The sequence below is a fragment of the Abramis brama genome (genome assembly GCF_963993115.1).
Source record: "Abramis brama genome assembly, chromosome: 19".
In the NCBI taxonomy this organism is placed as follows: domain Eukaryota; kingdom Metazoa; phylum Chordata; class Actinopteri; order Cypriniformes; family Leuciscidae; genus Abramis; species Abramis brama.
Genome location: NC_139981.1, coordinates 1,991,513 through 2,016,770, shown reverse-complemented (window position 1 = coordinate 2,016,770; position 25,258 = coordinate 1,991,513). Strand labels below are relative to the sequence as shown.

At 38.8% G+C, this 25,258-nt stretch overlaps 1 protein-coding gene across 7 annotated transcripts in view; it reads right to left on the bottom strand.

Annotated features, from left to right (window-relative positions):
* The window catches only part of lyst (lysosomal trafficking regulator), a 125,399-nt gene that overhangs the window by 72,110 nt on the left and 28,031 nt on the right, over positions 1 to 25,258 (bottom strand). For 6 of the 7 annotated variants that reach the window (XM_084093959.1, XM_084093961.1, XM_084093962.1 and 3 more), the window contains 9 exons: positions 23,986 to 24,172; positions 21,501 to 21,591; positions 18,910 to 20,995; positions 17,370 to 18,357; positions 12,934 to 13,095; positions 6,131 to 6,287; positions 4,002 to 4,228; positions 3,466 to 3,532; positions 2,499 to 2,608 (listed from right to left, as the gene is read on the bottom strand). In XM_084093959.1, coding sequence (XP_083950085.1) covers positions 2,499 to 2,608; positions 3,466 to 3,532; positions 4,002 to 4,228; positions 6,131 to 6,287; positions 12,934 to 13,095; positions 17,370 to 18,357; positions 18,910 to 20,995; positions 21,501 to 21,591; positions 23,986 to 24,172 — 4,075 coding nt within the window. The remainder of the gene's footprint in view (positions 1 to 2,498; positions 2,609 to 3,465; positions 3,533 to 4,001; positions 4,229 to 6,130; positions 6,288 to 12,933; positions 13,096 to 17,369; positions 18,358 to 18,909; positions 20,996 to 21,500; positions 21,592 to 23,985; positions 24,173 to 25,258) is intronic. The other variant, XM_084093960.1, reaches the window with a different exon arrangement.

The window sequence follows — 25,258 nt, the reverse complement described above, 5'->3', positions numbered from 1 at the left end:
AACGATAGTGTGCTGTAACTTTCAGAGCTCAAAACCTCTTCCCACACCATTCATGGGAACTAAGCTGTTAAATGACCTCACACATCCTACCGAAAGTAGGGAGAAATTTCAGTGTAATCTAAACCAGGGGTTTTCAAAGTGGGGGCCGCCAGGGGGGCCGCAGCAAGTTGAAAAAAAAAAAAGTTAAAAAAAGTTAAAAAATAAATATTTGCTAATATGAGTATTGTTATGAAAAAACATTATAATAATTTGTTGCATAGCCTATCTGATATACGATTGATCGGCTAGTGACAAGAATTGGCCGATTTTCACGTGATTTTCAGTCTGACATATGCCGATTCAAATGCACTCGGGCGCCGCATGAATAACATTGCGCAACATCAACATCACACATGCACACAGAACGCACATGTAGGAAACCTTGTGAATTGAATTACGGCCATTCCAGATCGCGAGCGGCGCAAATTTTTTTCGGCGTGCATGTTCAGTGAGTGCATTCACACCGCGAGCTGGAGCAGCGCGTGAGCGTCAAGCAGGAGCGTCGCATGAGCAGCAGTGAAGCGGAGGGTTTCGACGCCGAGTCTATTTTTGTAGCGCTGCTCACGCTCAGTTAAAGTGAAAGCACACTTTTGATGGACAAAATAAATATGATTTCACTCAAAAAAATGCACATAATTTGCATGTATAGTGTGTTTTAACAAGGAGTAGGCTATGTCAGAAAAGAAAATGAAGACAAAAATATTTATAGAGAATGTATCCATTTAAACTTGTTTTTATTAACCAGTTTGGGTAAAAGTGGTGTTTTATTATATATATATATATATAAAATAAATATTTGTGTGTGCTGTAAAGTGGTTAGAAAAAATGAAATCAGAATCGGCTTAAATCTGTATCGGCAGGTCAAACTCAATGAAAAATCGGAATCTGCCTTGAAAATTGTAATCGGTGCATCTCATCTTTCTGATTGGCTGGTATCAAACACCATCACATAATCTGATGTTCACCTAGATGTTTTATTTATTTATTTCTACATGTGCCGTGCCGTAGTATTGTCGATGGGTTCAATACGGGGGGCCTTGGCCAGAACCTAGTGGTATTTGGGGGGCCTTGGCATGGAAAAGTTTGGGAACCCCTGATCTAAACAATTCCTCATAAATTCACAAAACAATGCATGCTGACATAATCCATAATGCAATCCATTGACAGGATTCATGAAATGAACACACTGATGGTGCCGGTCTCTGTTGTCTGGTACAATGAGAGTGAACTAACACTGTGCCTGACTCCCTGTGGACCTTCATTAACACGGTGGTGGGAAAAGCGCATTTCACAGCGATACTTCACGGAGGGCATACAGTAGCGGCCAAGAAAAGAGCCTGAAAATATGACTAGATATAGCAGTTGAGCTGTAATAATCAAGAAAACACAAAATATAGTGTGTTAAATGTTGAATTTAAAGGGATTCAGAATTCGACTATGTGATTATTGGAATCACTTTTCTAGAGCTTTATATCTAGATTTATTTATTTTTATTTTTTTACTAATTTTAGCAAAGTTTAGAAATGCCACTTCTCAGGTAGTTTTTTTTTTTTTTTAGCACGCTGACATCTTTAACCTACCGTATATGTGGAAACCACATAAAATAGTAGATTAGGGTGTTAAAGATGTGAGGCAATAGAAAAAGAGGTGCTCAGAAGTAAAGGACTGGCAATCACAAATGAAGTTATAACAATAAAGTGTGAACAAAGAGCAAGATAATTATCCTAGAATGGCTGATTCATATCAGCATTGACAAACCAAAGGTTGGCATTACTAAAAGAGTATTGTGCATCAGCTTGTCCACTGTCAGACACTGTGTTAAAAATAAACCTGTTTACAGGACGCTTGATCACATTGTAGATTTGCATTGCGTAGTTTCAAAGTTTTTTCTTTTCAGTGGAAAAGGGAACTGAAAGGGTTTCGAAAAAGAGTTGTGTATAAATTCATTGTGGCCTCATTTAAAGGTGCAGTGTGTAATATTTAGGAGGATCTGTTGACAGAAATGCAATATCATACACATAACTATGTTTTCAGTGGTGTATAAAGACCTTACTTAATGAACCGTTATGTTTTTATTAGCTTAGAATGAGGCATTTCTCTCTACACACACCGCGGGTCCGCTTACATCGACATGTTTCTACGGTGGCCCTGAACGGACAAACGCGTTTCATCACTATGTTGTTCTTGGTGTAAAGAAGCGAGCTGAAGTCAGCAAATAAAACACTGACACAATGATGAACGAGTAACAATAATATTCGCAATAACATATCGTTTTACTGAGTAATAAAGTAAACATAATTTCTTAAAGAAACCTCATTGCTGAACTGGCTACTCTCTGCTGTCTCAGACGACGACATCACTTCCTGTTGGCCACCATAACTTCTGTTGGGTGCAATTCACAACCTCACCACTATGCCGCTAAAAATGCCTTTAAATGCTTGTATTAAGGTTGCACTTACAGTGGGCGGAGTCTTCTCCAGGAAGAGGCGGGTCAACAGGGCGAGTTCCTCCGCTGTGATACTGTCACTCAACATGGACACGAGCAGCTCCATCAGGATTGTCTGGCACTCTGAAGGGTACAACAGGCCATAGAGCAATTATAATAATGTTTAAGATTAGCATGATTCATATCAAATATGAATCTAATGAAAAACTATTAAGAACATGCCTGTCTGGAGGGGATATTTGTTGTTAAACCATCAAAATATGAGCAAAATATTGCTCATAAATATTTTATTTTACACCGAAAAAAAAACAATGCATAGAAAAACAAAAAAGCTCAAAGGATAAAGCATTAATTGACAACAACATAATCAGTTATTAATATTTAATTGGTTCGCATTATTATTACAAATAAAACAATTGACTCCAAGCATAACTACGCAATATGATTACAAAATGTTTAACAACTTATGGCCACTACTGTATTTCACTCATATTTTATATATATATATTTATTCCATTATTTTATATTGTTTTTTAAAATAAATTATTTATATATCCTTTAGTATTTGTTGTGCTGCTTTTCATTTATGGTGATTATGATGAATTTTTATGATGAATAATAATATAATATAATTTAATATTATTAATATTATAATTATCATTAATGAACATCATCATTGATAAAATGTATTTTAGTACAAAACTACGCAATGTGATTACAAAATGTTTTCCCTTTTTTTTCTTCTTTTTTATAAACTATTTATATATAATTTAGTATTTGTTGTGCTGCTTTTCATTAATGGTGATTATGGTGAATTAATTAATGAACATCATCATTGATAAAATCTATTTTAGTAATGACAAACCCATTACGAGAATAATGAGAATTATGATTAAACTCAAAAACATTAAATTAAAAATAAACTCAAAAATGGGAATTGGGAGAAATATGCATAGTTGAAGTTTGAAAGAAATATTCACCTTTATAGGAGGCATCTGATTGGCTGAGAATATTCTGAAATCCACTGAGAATGGCTTTCACGCCACCCTGACAAGAGAAAAGAAAAAAAAACGAGATGGATCACATTTCGTCATAAATACGGTAAAGATTATTTAATCAAGCTGGTCAGAGTATTCAAACATATCAATATTGCGAGTTTCAAAAATCATTATTGACAATGGGATAAAGTAAAAAATAAATGAATAAATCCTGTAAAGATGTCTCCAACATAGGCCTAAATCCTTAAGAACTGTCTAAAATGCAGCTGCAAATCTTGTTTTTTACAAAAACAAATCTCCAATTGCTAAAGGGTTTGCAAAAGGTCATTTTGTTCCTGCTACGTAGGTTCACAGGCGTTGTCTTCAGTTTCAAGTATACTCTTTCAACCAGTTACCTAGAACAAAACTTTCTAGTTACTTAGACAAAAGCAGGTCTTCTGGAATAAGATATGTCACTGTGTAACATCAATATCTCGCATACATAAATAAATCAGTTTGGCATCGGATATGAGTCTGACCTGCTGGTAGAGCAGCGCTGCATTGTTGATGTGGCCTTTCACGGATCCTAACAGGCTCTGCAACACGTGGCCCAAAACCTCCAGGTCTGGCGAGCCACTGGCTAACAGTTGCAGCTCCATTAAGCAGATCTCCGGGAAAAGCAAACGGCCGCGTACGGAGCCCTGAGGCACTCCTGCCATTCCCAATGCGCATTCCCCCAACACGACTCCAGCCTCCACCTTTATCCCTGCCACAGCAAGCAAACACAGAACACTGATTACAAACAACGCAGTAATAATAAGAGAATAAGTGGAGTACAAACAGAAGGGCTGAAGAACGAGGACTGTGTGTACCAGAGGCGCTCAGAGCTCTAGCCCAGTAAAGATGAATTAAGCTGATGGAGGGACGCCACGCACCGGAGAACCCGCATGATTTAGCTGTGAGCTACCCTGCAGCTCCTACGCAAGCTCTGGGTGCTTTTTATTAATGAAGTTCTGCCTCGAACACACACACACACACACACATACAGAGAGAGAGCACTCCCTTACAAGACATTCTCACACACACACATAGACAGATATATAGACAGACAGAAAGAACAATAGATAGAAAAATGATAGAATGATTGATAGAATAAAGACAGAAAGACTGACAGACTGATCAACATACAGAGATTAGGTAGAACGCAAGAACGATAGAGAGAGAGAGAGAGAGAGAGAGAGAGAGAGAGAGAGAGAGAGAAAATGACAGGAGTGGATAGATAGATAGATAGATAGATAGATAAAGAGATTAGATAGAACGCAAGAACAATAGAGAGAGAGAGAGAGAGAGAGAGAGAGAGAGAGAGAGAGAGAGAGAGAGAGAGAGAGAGAGAGAGAGAGTACTCTTCTGCTCTAAATACACCAATATAAGAGAAACCTTTCTGCCCAGATTTGAAATCTTGATTCCATCGTTCTTTGAACTGAGCGACACTGAAAAAATGTCCTTCTTACTGGGAGAAGATGATAGTACAGCTGCACTAGCGGCACTGTATATATTCATTTATGAAGATAGATTGTATATTTATCTATCTATTTGTATATGCTACTGTACATATGACATTATCTATACATTCATTGTTATTATTATATATATATGTTGATGCTTTGGCAACATTGTGTTACACAGTCATGCTAATAAAGCTCATTTGAAATTGAAAATTGAAATTGAGAGAGAGAGAGAGAGAGAGAGAGAGAGAGAGAGAGAGAGAGAGAGAGAGAGAGAGAGAGAGAGAGAGAGAGAGAGAAACGACAGCAGTGGATAGATGGATGGATGAATGGATAGATAAAATGATGGTAGATAGATAGATAGATAGATAGATAGATAGATAGATAGATAGATAGATAGATAGATAGATAGATAGATAGATAGATAGATAGACAGATAGATAGATAGATAGATAGATGTCTAGAAGAGGTCTTCCGTAATAGAAAATATTTAAAGGAAGCTGAAACCAAACTCAACGACCAAAACCACATTCAGTTTACTTCCACTTTTTCACAGTCGTCATGATCAGTCTGACAACAAACACACATTTCAAGCTTCGCCTTCAATTCCCTTCTTTATAAATCATATCAACTACAGGCCCTGAAGGGAAGGTGAGTGAACTTACAAAATCATGCATGATCGCTCAAAAGCTGCAGTCACAAGACACAGCTCAGCGCGACAGACTTGCATCATAGACGGAGGAAACAATGACCCCATTCTCAGTGGAGAGAGCCAACGCCACCACATGTGACTGGAGAACCGGATCACACACCACTCGGCCAGACGTTCACTCAGCCTACCTGAAGCTAACCGGCACAAACCGGCTAACGCATTCCAGGTCATCCGCAAACAAAATTCCTCCTGCTTTCAGTGACTTTGGAGAACTCAGCCTTGCTAACTGCAATGCTAATTATTTTCACGTTCATTTTAGGTCATAATGAGCCTTAAAGCCCAGAAAACTACACATGCACGATACTTTTGGCTCTGGATAATACGTACATACACTCCTCTCAAGCTCATTTACATTTGACAGTCAAATACAAGTGACATCTTGTCAGTTTGACACAGATGAGCAGCACAACGCATGTAAGTATGAAGTTAGATGAAGATATGAAGTTAGCACCTTCCTCCTGACGGGTGGAGTCCTCGGGGTTACTCTCACTGTCTGCGTCATAGCCCTCCTCTTCACCCAAGGGTGCAGCGCTGCTCACCTGAGCTTCATCCACCTCTTCAGAGAGATCTCCTGCGGGAGGAGCCGGCTCACCGCTGACCGGAGGCTTCTGAGCGAGAGACAGATGGATTATTATAGAATTAAGAAATAACTAAAATAGATTCAACATTATTATAAAATATAAATGGTAACACTTTACAATACGGTCTCATTTGTTAACATGAAGCAATACATTTGTTACAGTATTTATTAATCTTTGTTAATGTTAGTTAATAAAACTCCAGCTGTTCGTTGATTGTTCACAGTGCATTGACTAATCTTAACAAATACAACTTTTGATTTTAATAATGTATTAGTAAATGTTGAAATTAACATTAATTAAGATTAATAAATGCTGTAGAAGTATAGTTCATTCTTAGTTCATGTTGACTAAAGTTAACTAATGAAACCTTATTGTAAATTGTTACCAATATAACATTTTGTCAATATGATTATTTAAATGTTTACTTTATTATTATCATTACTGTAACTACTAGATGGAGGGAAGGATAATTATTAGTGCAGTCAAATCGATCAATCGATTCAAAAATAAGTTTGTTTATATAATATTTTTTAGAGTATGTGTTTATTAATATGTAATATGTGTGTGTGTGTGTGCGTGCACACAAACATGTATATGTATATGTATATGTATATATATATATATATATATATATATATATATAAATAAATGTAATATATATACACACACATATATTATATAAACACAAACTTTTATTTTAGAAGTGAGCACAATAGAAAATAAGAAATAATAATAATAAAATAGATGAAACAATTAATTAACTTATAATTCAACTTTGTTAATTCTTAATAGTATATATATATATATATATATATATATATATATATATAATAAAATGGAGGGATGGATAATGATATAAAAATAGTATAAATACAAATTAATTAAAGAACAATTAAAATTAAACATGATTATATAATAAAATATAAAAAAATGAATTCAATATGTAATAATTACTAACATTTTATTAATATGATTATTAAAAAAAAAAAAACATATTTTCTAATCATTAGGTGGCACCAAATTTAGGAACCAACTACAGCAGTTTAACCAAATATATGTGACATTATCAGGTAATTGTTTTGTGTGGACATTCAAAACCTTTGCCGAGTCTCTTCATTAGCACTTTCATTATGGTTTTTCTGAAGCACTGTGTAAAATACATGACAGAAAAACTGAAGACGATTTTTGACAGAAGAACGAGTCTTTTTTTTTTTTAATATTGTACAAACTTTGTAGGAGTGAAACACTGTACGCAAGTCTGTTCAAAACACTGCATCGCAATGATACCTAGCATGTACGTGTCATCATAATACCTCAAACCTCTGCAGTTTGTTTTAAAACTTTAACATTTGGTAACTTAAGGCAATTAGGAGGACACTATCTGGTAGGTAAAAAATAAATAAATAAATAAATAAATAAAAGTACTTTGTGTTCAAGCATCAAAGTCGGTAAGAAAAGGCCACAATCACTCTCTCTTACACAAACACAAACACACACACACAGTTACCCACTTCTAAATTTTAGTACTTTCATTTCCCCGCAGTTATTTAACTTCAAATATCAGAAGTTAAAATACAGCAGTGAAACAGATTAAAGCAAATCCGGCAGCGCCACAAACTCTTACCTTCTAGAAAACGAGCCCTTTCCAGAATACAGTAATAAAGTAAACAATCCTTATAACATTGCTTCTGGTGTTTGTCTTTGTTAGAGAGACAACGTTAGTGATTTCAGAAAGCTGGTTTAAAAAAACAAACAAAAGAAAATATTATTTTGGTCACAGGACCACATCAGCTGACGGTTTCCACATAAAATATATCCCCCATGTGCCCCACGCTGCTCAATCACAAACAGGCTCATTATCCGATTATGTTTGGCCAGAGTCACATTTTATTTCGAAAGCAGAAAGCTTACTGAAGTAACATGAGTGCTGAAACAAATCTTACTTAAGTTCAAATGATAGTTTTATTTGGGAATTACTCGGTGATGACAGGAATGTTCTGAAGAAAATCCCTCAATCTTTTTAAGATTGCAATAGAGAAGATTTACTGAGAGGCCAATTATATAAATCTTGCAAAAGATTGTAGACGTCTTTGAAGACTTTATCGAAGTTTTTAAAGACGTACAAATAAAAATAACTTAAAGGTGTCACGAATTGAGAAATCTAATTTCCCTTCCTCAAAACTTTCTTGTTAGTCCAAAAATAGCTTTTATTATAATCAAACTTTTGGATTTTATCACATTATGGCATAACAGTGTGATGGAAGTCTGAGATGAGCGATAAAGAATCACTGGACTAAAAATAACATTACCTTCCAAAGGATCCTGTAACGACTGAGACAAATCAGACACAATTATTTGTTATATTTAACAAATAATCTTTAAAACTCACTCTGGGATCCCACCCCCACCCAACAAGGGCAAGAAAGGTCTTGGTTACCATGACTACGATCAGATAAGTTGGTTGTATTGCTGTTAAAAATGTGGTCACTTGGAAAAAGCAGAGGCCACAGTAGAGACCCACAGCCCTTAAGAACATTTTTAACTAGCAGATATCACCATGACACTTTCCCAGTTGCTTACCTACATTAAGATGAGAAAAAAATGTATTACAAGTTTTCTGTAATTTAATGTTTAAATATGCAAATTAGGCAATATCTCATTAAATATGCGCTAATTTGCATATATTAAAAAAAAACTAAATCTGAGTATTGGATAAAGCCAGGTTTTTTCATTGTGTTTTATGGATATCTACTTTTGTTATCCTGTAAATCAGAATATACTGTCAATTGACCCTTCGCTAAGCCCCGCCCTCCTTAGTTACTGTTGCTACGCCTGTCAAGCTTTTGCGCCTGGCACGTCTATTACAGTATGTATGCACTGGTTTCAGACATTCCTAAGGAGATAATTAGTCATTTTTGTCGAACAGGTGAAAATATGAGAGAGCAAGACTGCAGTATGCATTCGAGGGCTATATCCACGACATAATATGCAAACGATTAGAGAATAATTTAATCAAAATTGAAGCTAAAGTCTATAACGTTAGGTCCCAGCGCAAGCAGTAGCCGCCTCGTACGCTGATCATACAAATGGGAAACACACAAATTGAGGAGCAGCTGTTCATGCACAGCAGGGTAAGTGAAATGTGAAAATATTCTAATATTTATAAATCAAACAGCTTATCCATAAGTATTGTGGAATAAACACAAGACATTAGCCTGACCACTTTGCAATGATAACATTCTCCCGCTTATATTTTTAGCACGCCAGGCTAACGTTACTGCTCACACGTCGTGGGTCATATAAGTGACTAACTTACTGTTATGAACTGATTAATTTTGCATAACGTTACCAACCTTTTCCTTGGAGATCTCCGGCAAGCCCCGTGATGTTCCCTGCTTTTACTAACTAACGTTACCTTTTACTTTTACTAGAACTAACACCGGGAGAGTCGCGATCGGATTGGGGGTAACGTTACTAGTTTGGCCGTCGATTAACAAAATGCTGAAATATATTTTTAAGTAACGTTAAGTTATGTCAGTGAGCCTCCGTCTTGCCTTTAATCACACTGCTTGATCCACAAGCTGGACAATAACTTTATTCTAGAGCTGCTATAAAGCCAAAACACTTTACTTTTAATTTCCTATTATCAATGTAAAGCTGCTTTGGAACAATCTACATTGATAAGAGCGCTATATAAATGAAGATGACGCCCGGCATTTCTCCCCTTGGGCTTTAGGTTTCGGGAAGGGAACAAAATCCACCACCCCTTCCAAACTTTTAGGATACCGGGTATCAGATTTGCACAATCCATACGCGCAACGCTTCGGCATGTTTCCCTCTCGCTCGAAAGCTTGCCAGACCTCCCGCGCCTAGTTACGGTTGCTAAGCCACGATTGGCCAGTGGCGGTTTTCAGGCGTGGCTTAGCGAAGGGTCAATAGCCTTAAAAAAATTATTTTCGTCATGTTTTTTGGAATAAAATGTTATATAAATCAGGCTAGGAATAATATATTTACAAATCCCTCTGTAAATGTCTTCATAATATAACTAGGAACAAGACTGGAAAGTTTGGTGTATATCGGTGCTACTGAAGTGGAGATTTCGGACTTGGAGAATGAGAGAAAAGTCATTTTGAGAAAACGGGCTTTAAAGATTTATCATCAGCCAATGAGATTGCGCATTCAGCCCTTTTACTTTCACGATTGGTTGCTGATAAAAAGGCAATGACCATATTTGGATCCGACAGCATTGTACAGGAGAGAGAGAGCTTTCCAGCGGTGCGTGTGATGACGGTGCAGACAGCGATCGCGGAGCAGCGGGAGGATTTACAACGCCAACTTTTGTTGAATTTATGAGAAATCTACAGATGCAAACAGACAAAGTGTAGTAAAATAAAGACCTAAATGTGTATTTCGGACTTTTTCTGAAAGAAGACATGTTATTGAAGACAAATATCCAAAAATCTCAAAATTGACCAGTTTTTGACTGCCGTGTCTCGCCTTAAAACAGACATTTTCTACATCAATTTATGGACGAACTGATCTATAAATGAACATGCACCCCAGGACACTGTGTGAATGATTTACTGTCTTGTGTACTATTATGTCTTTGATACTACAGTATGTATTTTATGATACAACCAACGTTCAATGCAACCCCACCGGTATCATGTCTCCTATCTAATTAATCCTCATTTAATGACTCGCACTTTAGTGTACATCACCTTCTGTTAGAATGCAGTGTGTGATTGTTATATCTATCTGAGTATAAATGGACACAAACGGCCAGGCCCATGTCTAACCACACTTGAGATAGAGTCATAAATCCTCCCAACAGAGGATGGAAATTCCCCCTTTCTTATTGGTTGAGCCAACCCTGAAAGGTGGGACCTTTCTCAGGCTTTAAATGTTCTTCCCTCTCTTCTTCTGGCCTTCACTGCTGCGTCTTCGGGTTGACGTCTGTGGCGACCACAGCCTGCCATGCCTTCACTCTCCCAACAGAGTCAGACTGTATTTTCTTCAATTCAGAGGAAAACTGCATCTTTACCATCACTGAATGGGCAACCAACAACTGTTACCCGAGACCTTACAGTTGCAAATTTGTCGTTCAACCACGTTGGTTAATGATGTCACGCAGGTGATGGAGTAATAACTTCTTTTAATAAATCTGTTTGAGATCGAATTAACGTCAGATGTTTTTCTATACATTACGGACATGGCATCTGAGGACTATTTCTCATTTATTCTCAGTTATTTTGCTTTATTTGCAGATTCAATCATAGTACTAGCGTACTAGAGCACGTTCACACATGCACTCTTTAATAACAATGCTTTAAATCGCTTGAAAAACTAAAAGACGTAAATTACATTTGTATATATTCGAAATAAAACATATAGACCAGGGGTCTCCAACATGTTGCTCGCGAGCTACCAGTAGTTACTATTACTATTACATTATTACTATTAATAATAAAAGATAAGCTAGCCTAATGTGCATTGTAAACGTCAGTAATTTTTATAAAAATGATTTAAAGGCTGAAATATGTGAGGTTTATCTTTTTATAAAAACTTTTTTGTCAAAACTTTATTTGAACTTGTACATGTTAGTAGATAACATGTTGCAAGACACTCCTAAAATCTGGCCATCATTTTTAATGTTATTATTTTAATGTTTATGTAAACAAAAAGTGCATATTGATGCTAAGTTTATTTGTTATTTGCTGGTTTTCGACATAAAACTTGGTGAATTGATTTTATTGTGTAGTATTAGTACTTTTTAAACAGGATTCTGTGATAACCGTGATCATTTCGGTCACTATAATCATGAAATGAAATTTTCATGCCATTTCATCTCTCTATAAAATCAACAATAGTTATGTGTTTTTACAATATAATATGCAAAGTACAATTTTCTATATTTTTTTTTTATCTCTGACATTTAAGGGTGACATATATAGGCCTACAAAAACTCTTTTAGGTCTAAAACAGTTTGGATAGTTGCTAATATGAGAGTTATGAGACATTATTTAAGAGATTTAAAGGGATAGTTCACCCAAAAATGACAATTCTGTCATCATTTACTCACCCTCAAGTTGTTCCAAACCTGTATGAGTTTCTTTGTTCTGCTGAACACAAAGGAAGATATTTGGAAGAATGTTTGTAATCAAACAGATCTCGGTCCCCATTGACTTCCATAGTAGGAAAAAATATATACTATGGTAGTCAATGGGGACCGAGATCTGTTTGGTTACAGACATTCTTCCAAATATCTTCCTTTGTGTTCAGCAGAACAAAGAAACTCATACAGGTTTGGAACAACTTGAGGGTGAGTAAACGATGATAGAATTTTCATTTTTGGGTGAACTATCCCTTTAAGTATTGCATTACATGAGTAGCTCTCGGCCACTTTCATTTTTAAAAAGTAGCTCTCAAATGAAGGATGGAGACCCCTGATATAGACTGTACTGAATGCCAGCTTGCTTATTTTCCTCAAGATAAGGAATTATTGAGTCCACATGTCATGCAAAAAATAAACTATATGCAACTTTGTGATGTGTTGAATGCAATGTGATGAAGGCCAGACTCAAACCTGTACAGCACGGGAACACATGTGCCCTTCACCAAGCATACCTTTGACAGGGACAACACAGATTTATTAAACAAGCAACCAAATTACCTTGTCGGGTTTCTCCTCGATGACATCTGGACTGCAGAACATCTCAGCCAGTGCCACACGTAGCAAGGAATCAAACAGAGGAACTGCCAGTTCAGAGTTCACGACTCCAGACCGAGAGAGCTGATCCCTGACCTCACACAGGGTCTCGTCCACAGACTGCAGCTGTGGGAAAGAGCGTGGAAAAATTACACTCATAGAGAATAAGACATTGTCACTCGCTTCAAAATGTCAATAAATAGCTCTGTTCCAAAACCTAATTTGCATAAATAGATGGTCCCTGTATATTAAGGCATTAAAGGGATGGTTCGGAGTAAAATCAACCTAGGGTCCTTTGCACCATGACCTCGAGCCAAACACCCCCCAGAAGCCTTTATTCCCTTGGTTGAACATTATTAAAGTTAGAGCTTATTTAGAGAGATCAGCCGGATGTCTTAGTGCAGGCGCTAATGGATCCAAGGCTGTATTTCGTAAATTACCCCACTAATAATGCCCAGATTGGCACCAAACTTCTACAGTAGTACAAATAGGTTCTGTACTCATAAAACGAGACATTGGAAAGTTTGTAAGTACATCAGGAGTTTATTTAAATAACACTTACCTGACGGCTCATGCTCCCGCTAACCCGGACGTCGAGGTCACTTCAGGGATTTGGGAGCACCTAAAAGTCCTGGCAGAAAGCGATCATAAGGATGTAGTGTAACGACGAATTATTATTTTTTTCCGAAGTGTTGACAACTTAGTGTTAACTAATAATTGTTATAAACTGGTACAACCAAAAAAATATTAGTGCATTCCTGGAACTGGGCGTCGTTACACTACATCCTTATGATCGATGATATATTCCAGAGTGGGATGGCCATCGTTGTCCAACAGGAGATCAGGGCACTGGCATATTTTTATCTATAAGGCCTTGCTTGGTCTGTTGCCATCCTACTTCTGTAGTTTAATCACATGGAGAAGTGTTGGTTCTTATTCATTGCGATCAAATGATCACTTGCTGCTCTTTGTTCCATTTGCCCGTACAGAACTGGGAAAAAGGGCTTTTGTCTACTCCGCTCCTTCTGCATGGAACTTTTTGCAAAAAGACTTGAAATTATCTGAACTTATTTCCTTAAATGCTTTTAAGTCCAGATTGAGAGAACCTGAAATGACCTGTTTAAATTGTAAATGTTTTTAAATTATTTGTATTGTATAACTTTTATAAATGTAATTGACTGTGTTTTTGCTGCCTCTTGGCCAGGACTCCCTTGAAAAAGGTTTTTAACCTCAATGGGACTTTCCTGGTTAAATAAAGGTTAAATAAAAAAAATAAAATAAAAATCGCTTTTTGCCAGGACTTTTAGGTGCTTTTCCCAAACCACTGAAGTGACGTCGACGTCCGGGTTAGCGGGAGCATGAGCCGCCAGGCAAGTGTTATTTAAATAAACTCCTGATGTACTTACAAACTTTCCAATGCCTCGTTTTATGAGTACAGAACCTATTTGTACTACTGTAGAAGTTTGGTGCCAATCTGGGCATTATTAGTGGGGTAATTTACGAAATACAACCTTGGATCCATTAGCGCCTGCACTAAGCCATCCGGCTGATCTCTCTAAATAAGCTCTAACTTTAATAATGTTCAACCAAGGGAATAAAGGCTTCTGGGGGGTGTTTGGCTCGAGGTCATGGTGCAAAGGACCCTAGGTTGATTTTACTCCGAACCATCCCTATAAGACACTCCTGATGCAACATCACATTTATACACCCGTATAAAGAAGGTAATCACAGTGCAATGAGCTCAGTGAAAAGAAAAATTATGATGCTTTGGATATTGTTCAGTCTCATAAATCTATCTATTCTGCTTTTGCTATTTTGTGCGTATCTGCGTGATGACTCCGATCTTCAACCAGACGGAACTGGATAAATGTTCTGATCCAATCTGACTTCTGACCTGTAATGTTGCCTGAGTCATAATCATACACTGTTTGCTCGTTGGCCAGAGGAGAACTGAGTCTGGTTTCTCCCAAGGGGTTTTCTCCATTCTGTCACTGATGGATTTTTAGTTCCTTGCCACTGTCGCCTTTGGCTTTTGGCTTGCTTAGTTGGGGACATTTAATATTCAACAATATTATTGATCTGCCTGAGCTGGACGATGACATCCCTGTTTTCTCCAGAGCGGCTATATATATATATAAATGAACTAAATTAATAACTTTTTTACAACAAAAATGAACCATCACTGAACTTACTTAAGCTTGACTGTGACGCTATTTTCTTCTAGATCTGCTGTACAGTAAACAAACTTGTAGAGGTGACCCCGAATAGTCGAAGATTCGATGCTTCGATAGGAGGAGCCTGATTCGACTACCGATCTCACGGTCGAATCTTCGCAGAGGTGTTATGAAACGAGGATCATGCCACTTTGGCAATATGAGGGCGCTCAATGTCTGATTTCACATAGAACTAGCTTTTATGTCAATACGTTAATATTCAGCCTATTATGATAATGCTGTAGGCCTATATAAAAATGTGCAAGAAGCTTTTAATAAATATTTTTTTAACGTGCATGAATAAATCCAAACACCCCGTGACAGATTTAAGTTTCACTTTCAATCCGTGACCGACAGATGAGCGTCTTTGCGGCAAGGATTTAAATCTTTAACAATGTCTGGGATAAGAAAATCTAAAGTGTGGATGTACACCATCAGAAAGGATATTCTCCAAGGCTGGATTTAGCATCAGGAAAACCATGATCGCACTTCTGCCGGTCAACGTTAACATGTTTCACGCATAGACTGGGTTTCACGTTAGAATGTATTTTATCCGCGCGCACAATTTGAAAAGACTCCAACGGACACAGACAGAGTGAAAGACTGGATTTGTTCTCTCGATCAGGTACAAGTGATTTCAAAACTTTTCAGCCGGTTCTAATTTTATTTTTGGATGCTGTGAACATTTTTAGCTAAAAAGACTGCCTCTCCAGTTTAGCATTTATTGTTGTTTCTGCAGTTAAAAAGACAAAGTTGAAAATTCTGGCTACTATCGTTATTTTAATAATTTCTTTATTTTTATTTTATTTATTAATCTGTCAGGGTTATCTAATCTAACTATTTGTGGCTTGTGTTTTGAATATATGTTCCCCTGCACTTTAGGCATTTTGCACACATTTGCTCCTCATCCTGTGACTTGATTCTGATTTATTTCGTTTTGTATTTTTATTTATTAGAAAGGTAGGCCTATATTCTGTTCTAATTTAATTTAGTAAATTCATTGTTTATTTTTTCGGTGCATCGATGTTGTGCTGTAGGCTGGCCTGCTCGCACAGGTAATTTAGCCGATTTAATTTGATTTGCATGTGAAATGCAAATCTGCAGTGTGGCCTTTCTGGAGTTATTTATGTTATTTCTTAGTTTTATTGATCAAAAATGTTTTTATACATTTTCTTCTATATCTTTGTGTGATTTTCTGTACATCGCGGCTTTGAAATGTTAAAGCCCCACCCCCATACACATGATTCGACTATTAGTCGACTATAGGCAAGGCATGACGATTCTGATTCGACTATGAAAATCCATAGTCGGGGACAGCCCTACAAACTTGGTTGCATTATTTTCCTGTTATCTCTGTAAAGCTGCTTTAAAACAATCTATATTGTAAAAACCGCTATAGAAATAAAGCTGACTTGACTTGTATACATATGTATGCTTATTAAGCCTAAAAGTTTACAATAGATACAGTGCGCAACAGATATCATCATCAGCATAGTATGCGCATTAAAACAAAAGCTTTTTATCATTAAAGTTTAAATGACAGGTAATTAGAGATTATGACAGAATTTTTATGAAGTCTAACGTAAACAAAAACTTTTTTTACCGGTGATAACTTCTGGAGAGAAATAGCGCAGACACTGGACAACAATGAAACTTTCCAGTGTGCATGTGTTACAGTAAGTGTGTGTGCTCACTATCAAATGTAGTATACACTGAAAGGCTGTACGAACACACTAGACATTCACATAAAAGCTGAAGTATACTTTGGGCTTTAGGGTATTAAGTTGTTAGCTTTACAGCATATCACACTTAGCTGATTTCACACTTCGGAAATCAACTGTTGAGTCTCGACTCAATCTTGTGTTCGAATGTGTGAACATCCTCTTATTATTTATGCTGATGAAGATATCTGTTGCGCACTGTATCTATTGTAAACTTTTAGGCTTAATAAGCATACATATGTATACAAGTCAAGTCAGCTTTATTTCTATAGCTTTGGGGATATTAATTTAATTTTATCAATCAATAAATTTACACTAGAAACAACCTTGTTGTGTTATTTTGGTTTAATGCTGTGAAGCTGCTTTGATGCAATCTGTATTGTGAAAAGCGCTATATAAATACACTTGACTTGACTATTTAGCTCACTAGGGTTTGAAACAGAGCTAGTATGCATGTCAACTGTACCTGAAAGGAAAGGTCTGGTTCAAGTCTCTGTAGGGCTGAATTGGCACTGTGGAGGCAAATAGCCAAAAGAGCCTCCAGCAGTCGGATACTCTGGAGCGGCCATTCCTCTTCAAGCCTGTGCGTTGGGTCACTTAACTTGCTTTCGACCTGAGAGGGGCTGAGAGTGTCACTTAGTTCATGCTGTTGAGCTTCCGCTGAACCTGCAGTTGTCGGTATATTGTCAAACTGCCCTTTAAGAGCTTGAGTGGGAGAGTCTACATGAGGTGGACTGCTTTTGCCTTTACTCTCCCTCTTTTTCTTAAGTTTGCAGTCTTTGTTTTTAGATGTGAGTTTCTGGATGACCATCGTCATTAGACGTGAACAGACATCTAGTCCTCCCAGTCTGAAGAACTGCCTCTGAAACACTGGACTGGCCATGTACACCCAACGGCAAACTGACCAAACATCGGCAGCCCTCCGTACCTGCTCTTTAGAGGGAAGAGCCACATTGTCTGGGGAAAGGCAAGGTAGGCGCCCACCCAATGGTTCACTAGCTGTACTATCATATCCAGAAGTGTCTTCAGAGTCATTTGCAGAGTCTCTGTCGGAGTCCGGCTCCTTGCTCACGCATAGGAAGGCGACGCACAGAAAAAGGTTGATCGTGTTCAAATGTGCCTCGCCCCGGTTATGTCCTACTGCACTTGTTCCACTTTTGCCCTTTGGGTGAGGGCATGCCTCTTTCAAGCCTTCGTAAAACTTAGTGAGGCTCTGGGGAACGTCACCAGCCCCACGTGAACTCAGTTCTTCGAACAGTCCAAGGACGGCTTCCCTCTCCTGAGCTTCGGCTCTTTCTAGCTCATGCACGGCAGATTCTGTGTGATGGTGCCACGCTTTCAAGATAAGCGTCTCGAACACTTTTAGCACCCACGGACGAGTGCAGTCCAAGTAGATCAACTCTGTGACCTGGTTCAGCCCGTTACAACTCAGGAACAGGTCGCGTACCACCCGGCTGAGTTGGAACAAAAATAAATTCAGTAAACATTGGAATCACAGTTTATTTTAAAGTCCCCCTGTAGTCAATAATTTTATCCCTTAAAACTCATATTTGATCACCAAAAATTACATATTTAAATGTTTTTTCCTTGAAAAAAATAAATCTTCATGCCTTAAAATATCTTGAATGTAACTCGACACCCTTGCATCATTTAATATACGCGGTTCTATGCAAATTAGCAGCTCAGAGATCCACTCATTGACGATCACACGTTGATCTGATTGGTTACAAGGTAGTTTGTGACGTCAGAAACACCAGCGATTTCAAACCGTGTTTTTGCGACTGTTTTTGTTTCACTGCAGTTTTAAGGAGAAAATACTCAGCAATGGTGTCGACTAATGAATTTACACATGGTTTGTCTTAAAGCATATTCAAAACACCACAAAGACATATAAACAACATTAAAAACTTTATTTTCACCACAGGGGAACTTTACAGGCTGATTTAAAGAACCTAAACAACAGTGAATAATAATAAGAAAAAGAAATAGAGGAAAAACAACCATACCTTGACTTGAGCAGAGCAGGCAGAGTCTGAAGATAAACCAGCAGTACCTCAACCGGCAGGCAATGGCTATGGTAGCTGCAAACCTGGCTACAAGTAGTTGTCACACCAAGTTGCTGGGCATGATGGCTCAGTTCCACACCCCGCTGTAGCACAGGGTTAAATATATGAGTGTAGAGTTGCCACTGCACAACTGCATTGCCTCGCAAAGTCAGCTGGCATACATGACTGGCAATCTGTTGACTCAAATGCCGGTCCTCCCCAAACACAAGCTCCTGATAGGCCTCTAAAGCATCCCACTTCCATAGCATATCTTCAGCTCCTCCACTGGGCAGGATACCTTGGAAACGATAAGATGGAGACGGGGATGTGGATAAGTTCAATTCCTTCTTAGGTCCGTAGCCTTGCAGAGTCTCATCAAGCCCAGGTAACTGGCTGCTATCCAAAGTGCAGATGTTGCAGGAGGCAAGCTTGGCCTTTTCAGAGGGCTGACCACCTCCAAGCTGTTCTAAGACAAGTCTACTAAGGACACTCAAAACGTGGGATTGGTAGCTCCGCAGTCCTGGCGCCTGGAATGCTTGGAGCATGGGTCCGATTACGGATCTTGGATCCATGCAGCAACAGATGCCAACAGCTTGAACTCCTGCAAGCACCTGCAACACAGCAGGACCCGAGGGCGAAAGGCGCTGAAAAAGACGCAAACACTGGTGGGCACAAGCCGCAAGGCAACAACAGCGTTCAGGGTAACGCACTTCTCCGTCATGACCTTCAGAGTCCTCCTCAAAGGGATTAAGTCGTGCTGCTTGCTTGAAAGCAGATACTGGCAGTCCTGAGAGGTCACGATGATGGTGCAAAAAGTGGGAGTATTCGCAGCGCCGGTGTCGACGGCGTGCACAGACAGACTGGTGTAGCTGCTCCGACTTGGCTCTCTTCACGGCACTGATTATCTTAAGCACATCGGCTATCAGACAACGCAGGTGCTCTGACGCCTCATTGCCGATTTCTGAATCTCGAGCTTCTGCTAAGGCCTCAAGGCGCAGAGCTGTTGCCTCGAAGAGCTCCAAGCCACGGTGTTGCACAAATTCATGAACTAACTCAAGAGATTGACTGAAAAAGAAAGGGTTGGAAGCAGAGGACTGTAAGCAACCCAGTAGAAGTTGTAGGACGCCCTCCAAGAGTTCTGGCAGTAGCAAAGCCCGATGGCGAAACCTTGAAAAGGAAAAATCTTCTTGTATCTCTTGCAGAGTCTTCTTTGGCCTTGGAGCGAAAGGGTCAGCTTGCCTTTCTAAACAGGTACGAATCTTTAATGTTGCTCTGAGGAGGTCAGTCAAGCTTCGACGCAGATTATCAGGCAGTGTTTCGTTTTGACCCACATCTACAGACAACAAGTGCAGAATGGTGCGTAAAAGCATTCTTTGAACAAGTGCGATTGGCTCCTCAGTCCAGCCTCCAGCTAGCTCATCGATCCCACCTCCACCACCGGGACAACAGCAGTCACCAAACTCTGAGAGTATCTCAGTGAGCGTGGGAACGACGCTGACTGCCAAGCCTGGGTTGTGATTGATGGTCATGTCAAATTTGCAGACCTTTTCCAGAAGGGAGAGCAGAACATGGCAAAGGTCAAAAGGCGAGTTCTCCATTCGGTTGAAGATGGAAAGAGTTGTCGGGTCTGTTAGCATGTTAGGATCCAGTGTGTGAGATCCAAATAGCCTCATGTGAGGTTGGGATGGCTCAATGGTGCTCATGGCTTCGAGAGTGGGATGTTGCAATGCTGGTTGTGATGGATTGCTGGACTGGTGAAGCTGGCAACTCACACGAATGGCCGAACTGTGGAATCTGCGATGCTTGCTCCCAGTGTTTGTGGTTTTATCGTCCGAGTTGGCTTCAGAATCTGACGTGGAGAGCTGAGATTTGCGTGCATCCTTTACGGAGTATCGCTGAGCAGTTCTGCGTGAGCGCCGTGACTTCCAGGAGCCAGATAAACGCTTCCCAGAGTTCTGCACATCACATCTATCTTGCCCCGCCTTCTGAGGGATGGTCTTTCCCTCTTGGCATAGAAACACCTCAAGTAGTGAAGGCAGGGTGAAATCTAAGATATAAAAAAAAGCAGAGTAGTAAAGGAAGAGGTTTAAACCAGTTATACAACCAGGTTTCATTAGAGCAAGTCATGATGACCTCTGTTTACAACCCAATTACGGGAACTAATAACTCAACAATGTGGAAAGCAGCTGCTAGAAAAGAATAGCATGCGTGCACTAAATACCTTCGGTCTCAAGCTCAATGAAAAATCTTATCCTTTCCATCATCCTTTAACTGTACTGTTTCATAATTAAAGCCATCTCATGGTTTCACTTGTTGTTCATGCAGGCAGCTACTTAACAATTCATGGCGTCCTCGCAAGAACACCACCATCATATGCTTTATAAAACATATCATGTAGAAGTATATCAGATTTCCAACTGAATGCAATGCCAGGATGCCATTTAATATTAACACTTAATTATTTAATTCAAAGTTCAAGGTGGGTTACAGTATACCTCTAGTACATTCTCAAAATTAAGATTGTTAAAAGGATGCATTATAGTGACTCTCACCTGGGGCTTTCTCCTCCTGAACGGGAATCTTCCAGACCAGAGGTAGCAGAGACAACAAGAGTGTAAGCAGCTCTTCCCGACAGGTCAACTCCTGAGTAAAAGGTTTGAGAGGTTAATTCTGGATTCTTCACTCTGCAAATCCAATCAAAAACAGTCTCCTAGTGTTGACGGCCACCTAGAAGCGGATTACTTTTCTCACGTCTGCTTCATAGTACCATGCCTCTCTTAGCAAGCTAGTTTCCAGCGCTGTGCAAAAGATGGACAATTACAGACAATAAAAACTGTATCTGAGGGTTTTCCTTCCAATGGCTTCAGGAAAACACAGGTTTGTTAGACATGAGGTCTCTAAATACTGGCTCCGCCCTCAGCAAGAAAGCATTCCTCACGAGGAGAAGAGAAAGCACTCTGACACGTGTGAATTAAAAGCAAATAGCTGCCTGCCACAGTGCTGTGTGACCCCAGGTAAACATGCATCTGGCAGCAAACTCATGAGGTAATTAGCAAAGTGGCTGAGGAGCCATTTCGAGCCACTACTATGCAAACACACAGGCGATTGATGTTGTGTTGAGCGATAGCTAATCAGTGCCGAGTTCAGAGAAAAGGCTCGTGTCTTGTGAGTAAGAACCACTCCAGACACGATTCATTAGAACTCTCACTTCAAAGAGAGAGAATGAAGGAGAGGAAAAACATTGGGATCAAATACACCGGTGATTTTCTTCGACATAATGCCAAAAATTCTGATTAACAGAAACTAATTTTGACTCATGCATCAGTTTAAAACATTTGAAAGGACAATTTAAATGTCAAGTGCTTAAGCAAAAATACAAGCTTCACGTTTCTCTAGAAAACTAGCTCTGTTTGCCTGTATTGTAAATGCATTTTTGCATTTATATGTAAACTGAGTGGAAATTATTTCCTGTGGTAATTAATAAGTGGGATATTTTAAGAAATGTCAGAGTTATTTTAGTATAATTTCAATGCTATTATAGTTTTAGTATGTGTATATATATATATCATAGTTGTATTAATGTATAAAATAGTTTTATTAATATTTTGATTTATTTTTTATTTTTAAATTTCTGTTTCCATTTCAATTTTAGTTTAAGTTTTAGTAGTTTTGATGAGATTTTGTCATTAGTTTTTTTTTATTATTATGTCTATATAGTCTTTTATCATCTTTATTTCAGTTTTAATTGTAGTTATTTATGACCATCAAGTTGAACTAAATGAAAATTAGAAATGTTGCATTGGCAACTATCTGAAATATGTCAAGGTTTTCTTATATTTTATTTCATTTAAAGTTTATTTTATTTCAACGAAAATGTTTTTTATGGTTTTAGTTTACCATAATAACCCTGATCTACACTCTGTAATATAAAGCAACAAACACTGCCCATTACAATGAACTAAGCTGTCTGCATTTCATGCATGTACCGTAAAAACAAAATTGCTTGCAAAGAGTCTTCTAGTTTTGCAGTCACGATGTGCTGTTCGCTGGCAGTGTGTCTACAGAGAGATGGATGTCTGCACTTAGGGGTTCACTGCTCTAAAGCAATGATTTTCCAGTAGATTTCCTGTCTGCAAGTAAAGACCAAGAAAGAAACAGCAAGAATACATTCCCAGGGCCCATTCATTAAGCCTGCAATCAGGCCATAAAATAGATTTAAAAAAAATAATACAGCATGAATGAACACAATAGTCTAATGTCAAGCTCTGTTATGACTGTGACACATATCGCCATGCTATTTCAGAACAACGGCAGCAATTGGAAAGGAATTCATTCCCTCAATAACGGACACTTCCTTATAATAATACGTACATTTCAATGACTTGTCCAAGAATTTCCCTTTTTTTTTTTTTTTGGAGTGTAACAAGAAAATAAAAAGGGACATATTCTGCCCTGTATTACTTTTGCTTCTTGCTTCTCTGTCTAATACATGTGTAAATAATACAATCTCAAACACTGGTGGTCAAACGTTTGGAATAAGATTTTTTTTTAATGTTTTTGAAAGAAGTATCTTCTGCATTTATTTGATGAAATATGTTTGACATGGTTTTACAATCCATCAAAAGATCAAAAGTGATCAAAGCTGAATTTTCAGCATCATTACTCCAGTCTTCAGTGTCACATGATCCTTCAGAAATCACTCTAATATGATGATTTGCTGCTCAAGAAACATTTATGATTATTATTAATGTTGAAAACCGTAAATGGTTTAAATGGTAGTGTAAAACAGTCCTTTTATTTTAAAGGAGTTAAAATAATGCAGTTTTATTCAGCAAGGATGCATTAAATCGATCAAAAATGACAATAAAACATTTATAATGTTACAAAAGATTCTATTTCAAATAAATGCTGTTCTTTTGAACTTAGAACCGTTATTAATAGTTGATCATCAATAATAAATCGATAATAACTGAGCATCAAATCATATTAGAATGATTTCTGACTACTGTATATTAAAATGAAGTTTATCTAACCGACCTGGTCAATGACGGAGTCCAAGGTGCTGAGGAGCAGGAATCCGCGTCCGCGCACCAGATATTCTCCCAGAGCCACCATGTGACTCTCCTCCTCATCCTCGGCCCGCTGGGCCACGGCGCTACACAACTGGTGCACATCCGTCAGGAACTCCCGAGCCAGTGTGTTACTGGCCCCACTCATGTCCGAGCTAATGGAGGAAAGAAAACGAGAGTGTGAATGCATGTGAATCACCTGCTCGGGCGCTCAAACAATCTCAGGGCTTTAGTTTCAGATACATTACAAAGTTCTCTTTTTGTCTGAAAATTAACAAGAAAATAAACAAGTGAAACTGCTCAGGTGGTTTCATGTTCCATAAAGTCATTTTAGGTACAAGAAAATCTGCCACTGTTTTTCATATTTACACGTAATTTTGCAGTCTGTCAACAGCCTTTGAACAGGAGTGCAGCTAAGATGCTGACTATGTAGGAGGTTTTGCTCAATCATTTGAATAATGCAGGAAACCATTCAAAAATGTATCAATGAAATGTAATAAATGATATGCACTAAGCGCGCCGCACAAGTCCTGAAAAGAAAAAGCCAAAGTGTCTTGATCGCCCCCGTCCCAGTATAGCTCATAAACCCAGAGTCTCGATCGCCCCCGGTGGCTGGTCCAAGTATAGCTCATAAACCCTGAGTCTCGATCACCCCCCCGTTGACTGGTCCCAGTAAGCTCATAAACCTGAGTCTCGATCACCCCCCCGTTGACTGGTCCCAGTACAGCTCATAAACCCTGAGTCTCGATCACCCCCCCGGTGGCTGGTCCCAGTATAGCTCATAAACCCAGAGTCTCGATCGCCCCCCGGTGGCTGGTCCCAGTATAGCTCATAAACCCAGAGTCTCGATCGCCCCCCGGTGGCTGGTCCAAGTGTAGCTCATAAACCCTGAGTCTCGATCACCCCCCCGTTGACTGGTCCCAGTAAGCTCATAAACCTGAGTCTCGATCACCCCCCCGTTGACTGGTCCCAGTACAGCTCATAAACCCTGAGTCTCGATCACCCCCCCGGTGGCTGGTCCCAGTATAGCTCATAAACCCAGAGTCTCGATCGCCCCCCGGTGGCTGGTCCCAGTATAGCTCATAAACCCTGAGTCTCGATCACCCCCCCGGTGGCTGGTCCCAGTATAGCTCATAAACCCAGAGTCTCGATCGCCCCCCGGTGGCTGGTCCCAGTATAGCTCATAAACCCTGAGTCTCGATCACCCCCCGGTGGCTGGTCCAAGTATAGCTCATAAACCC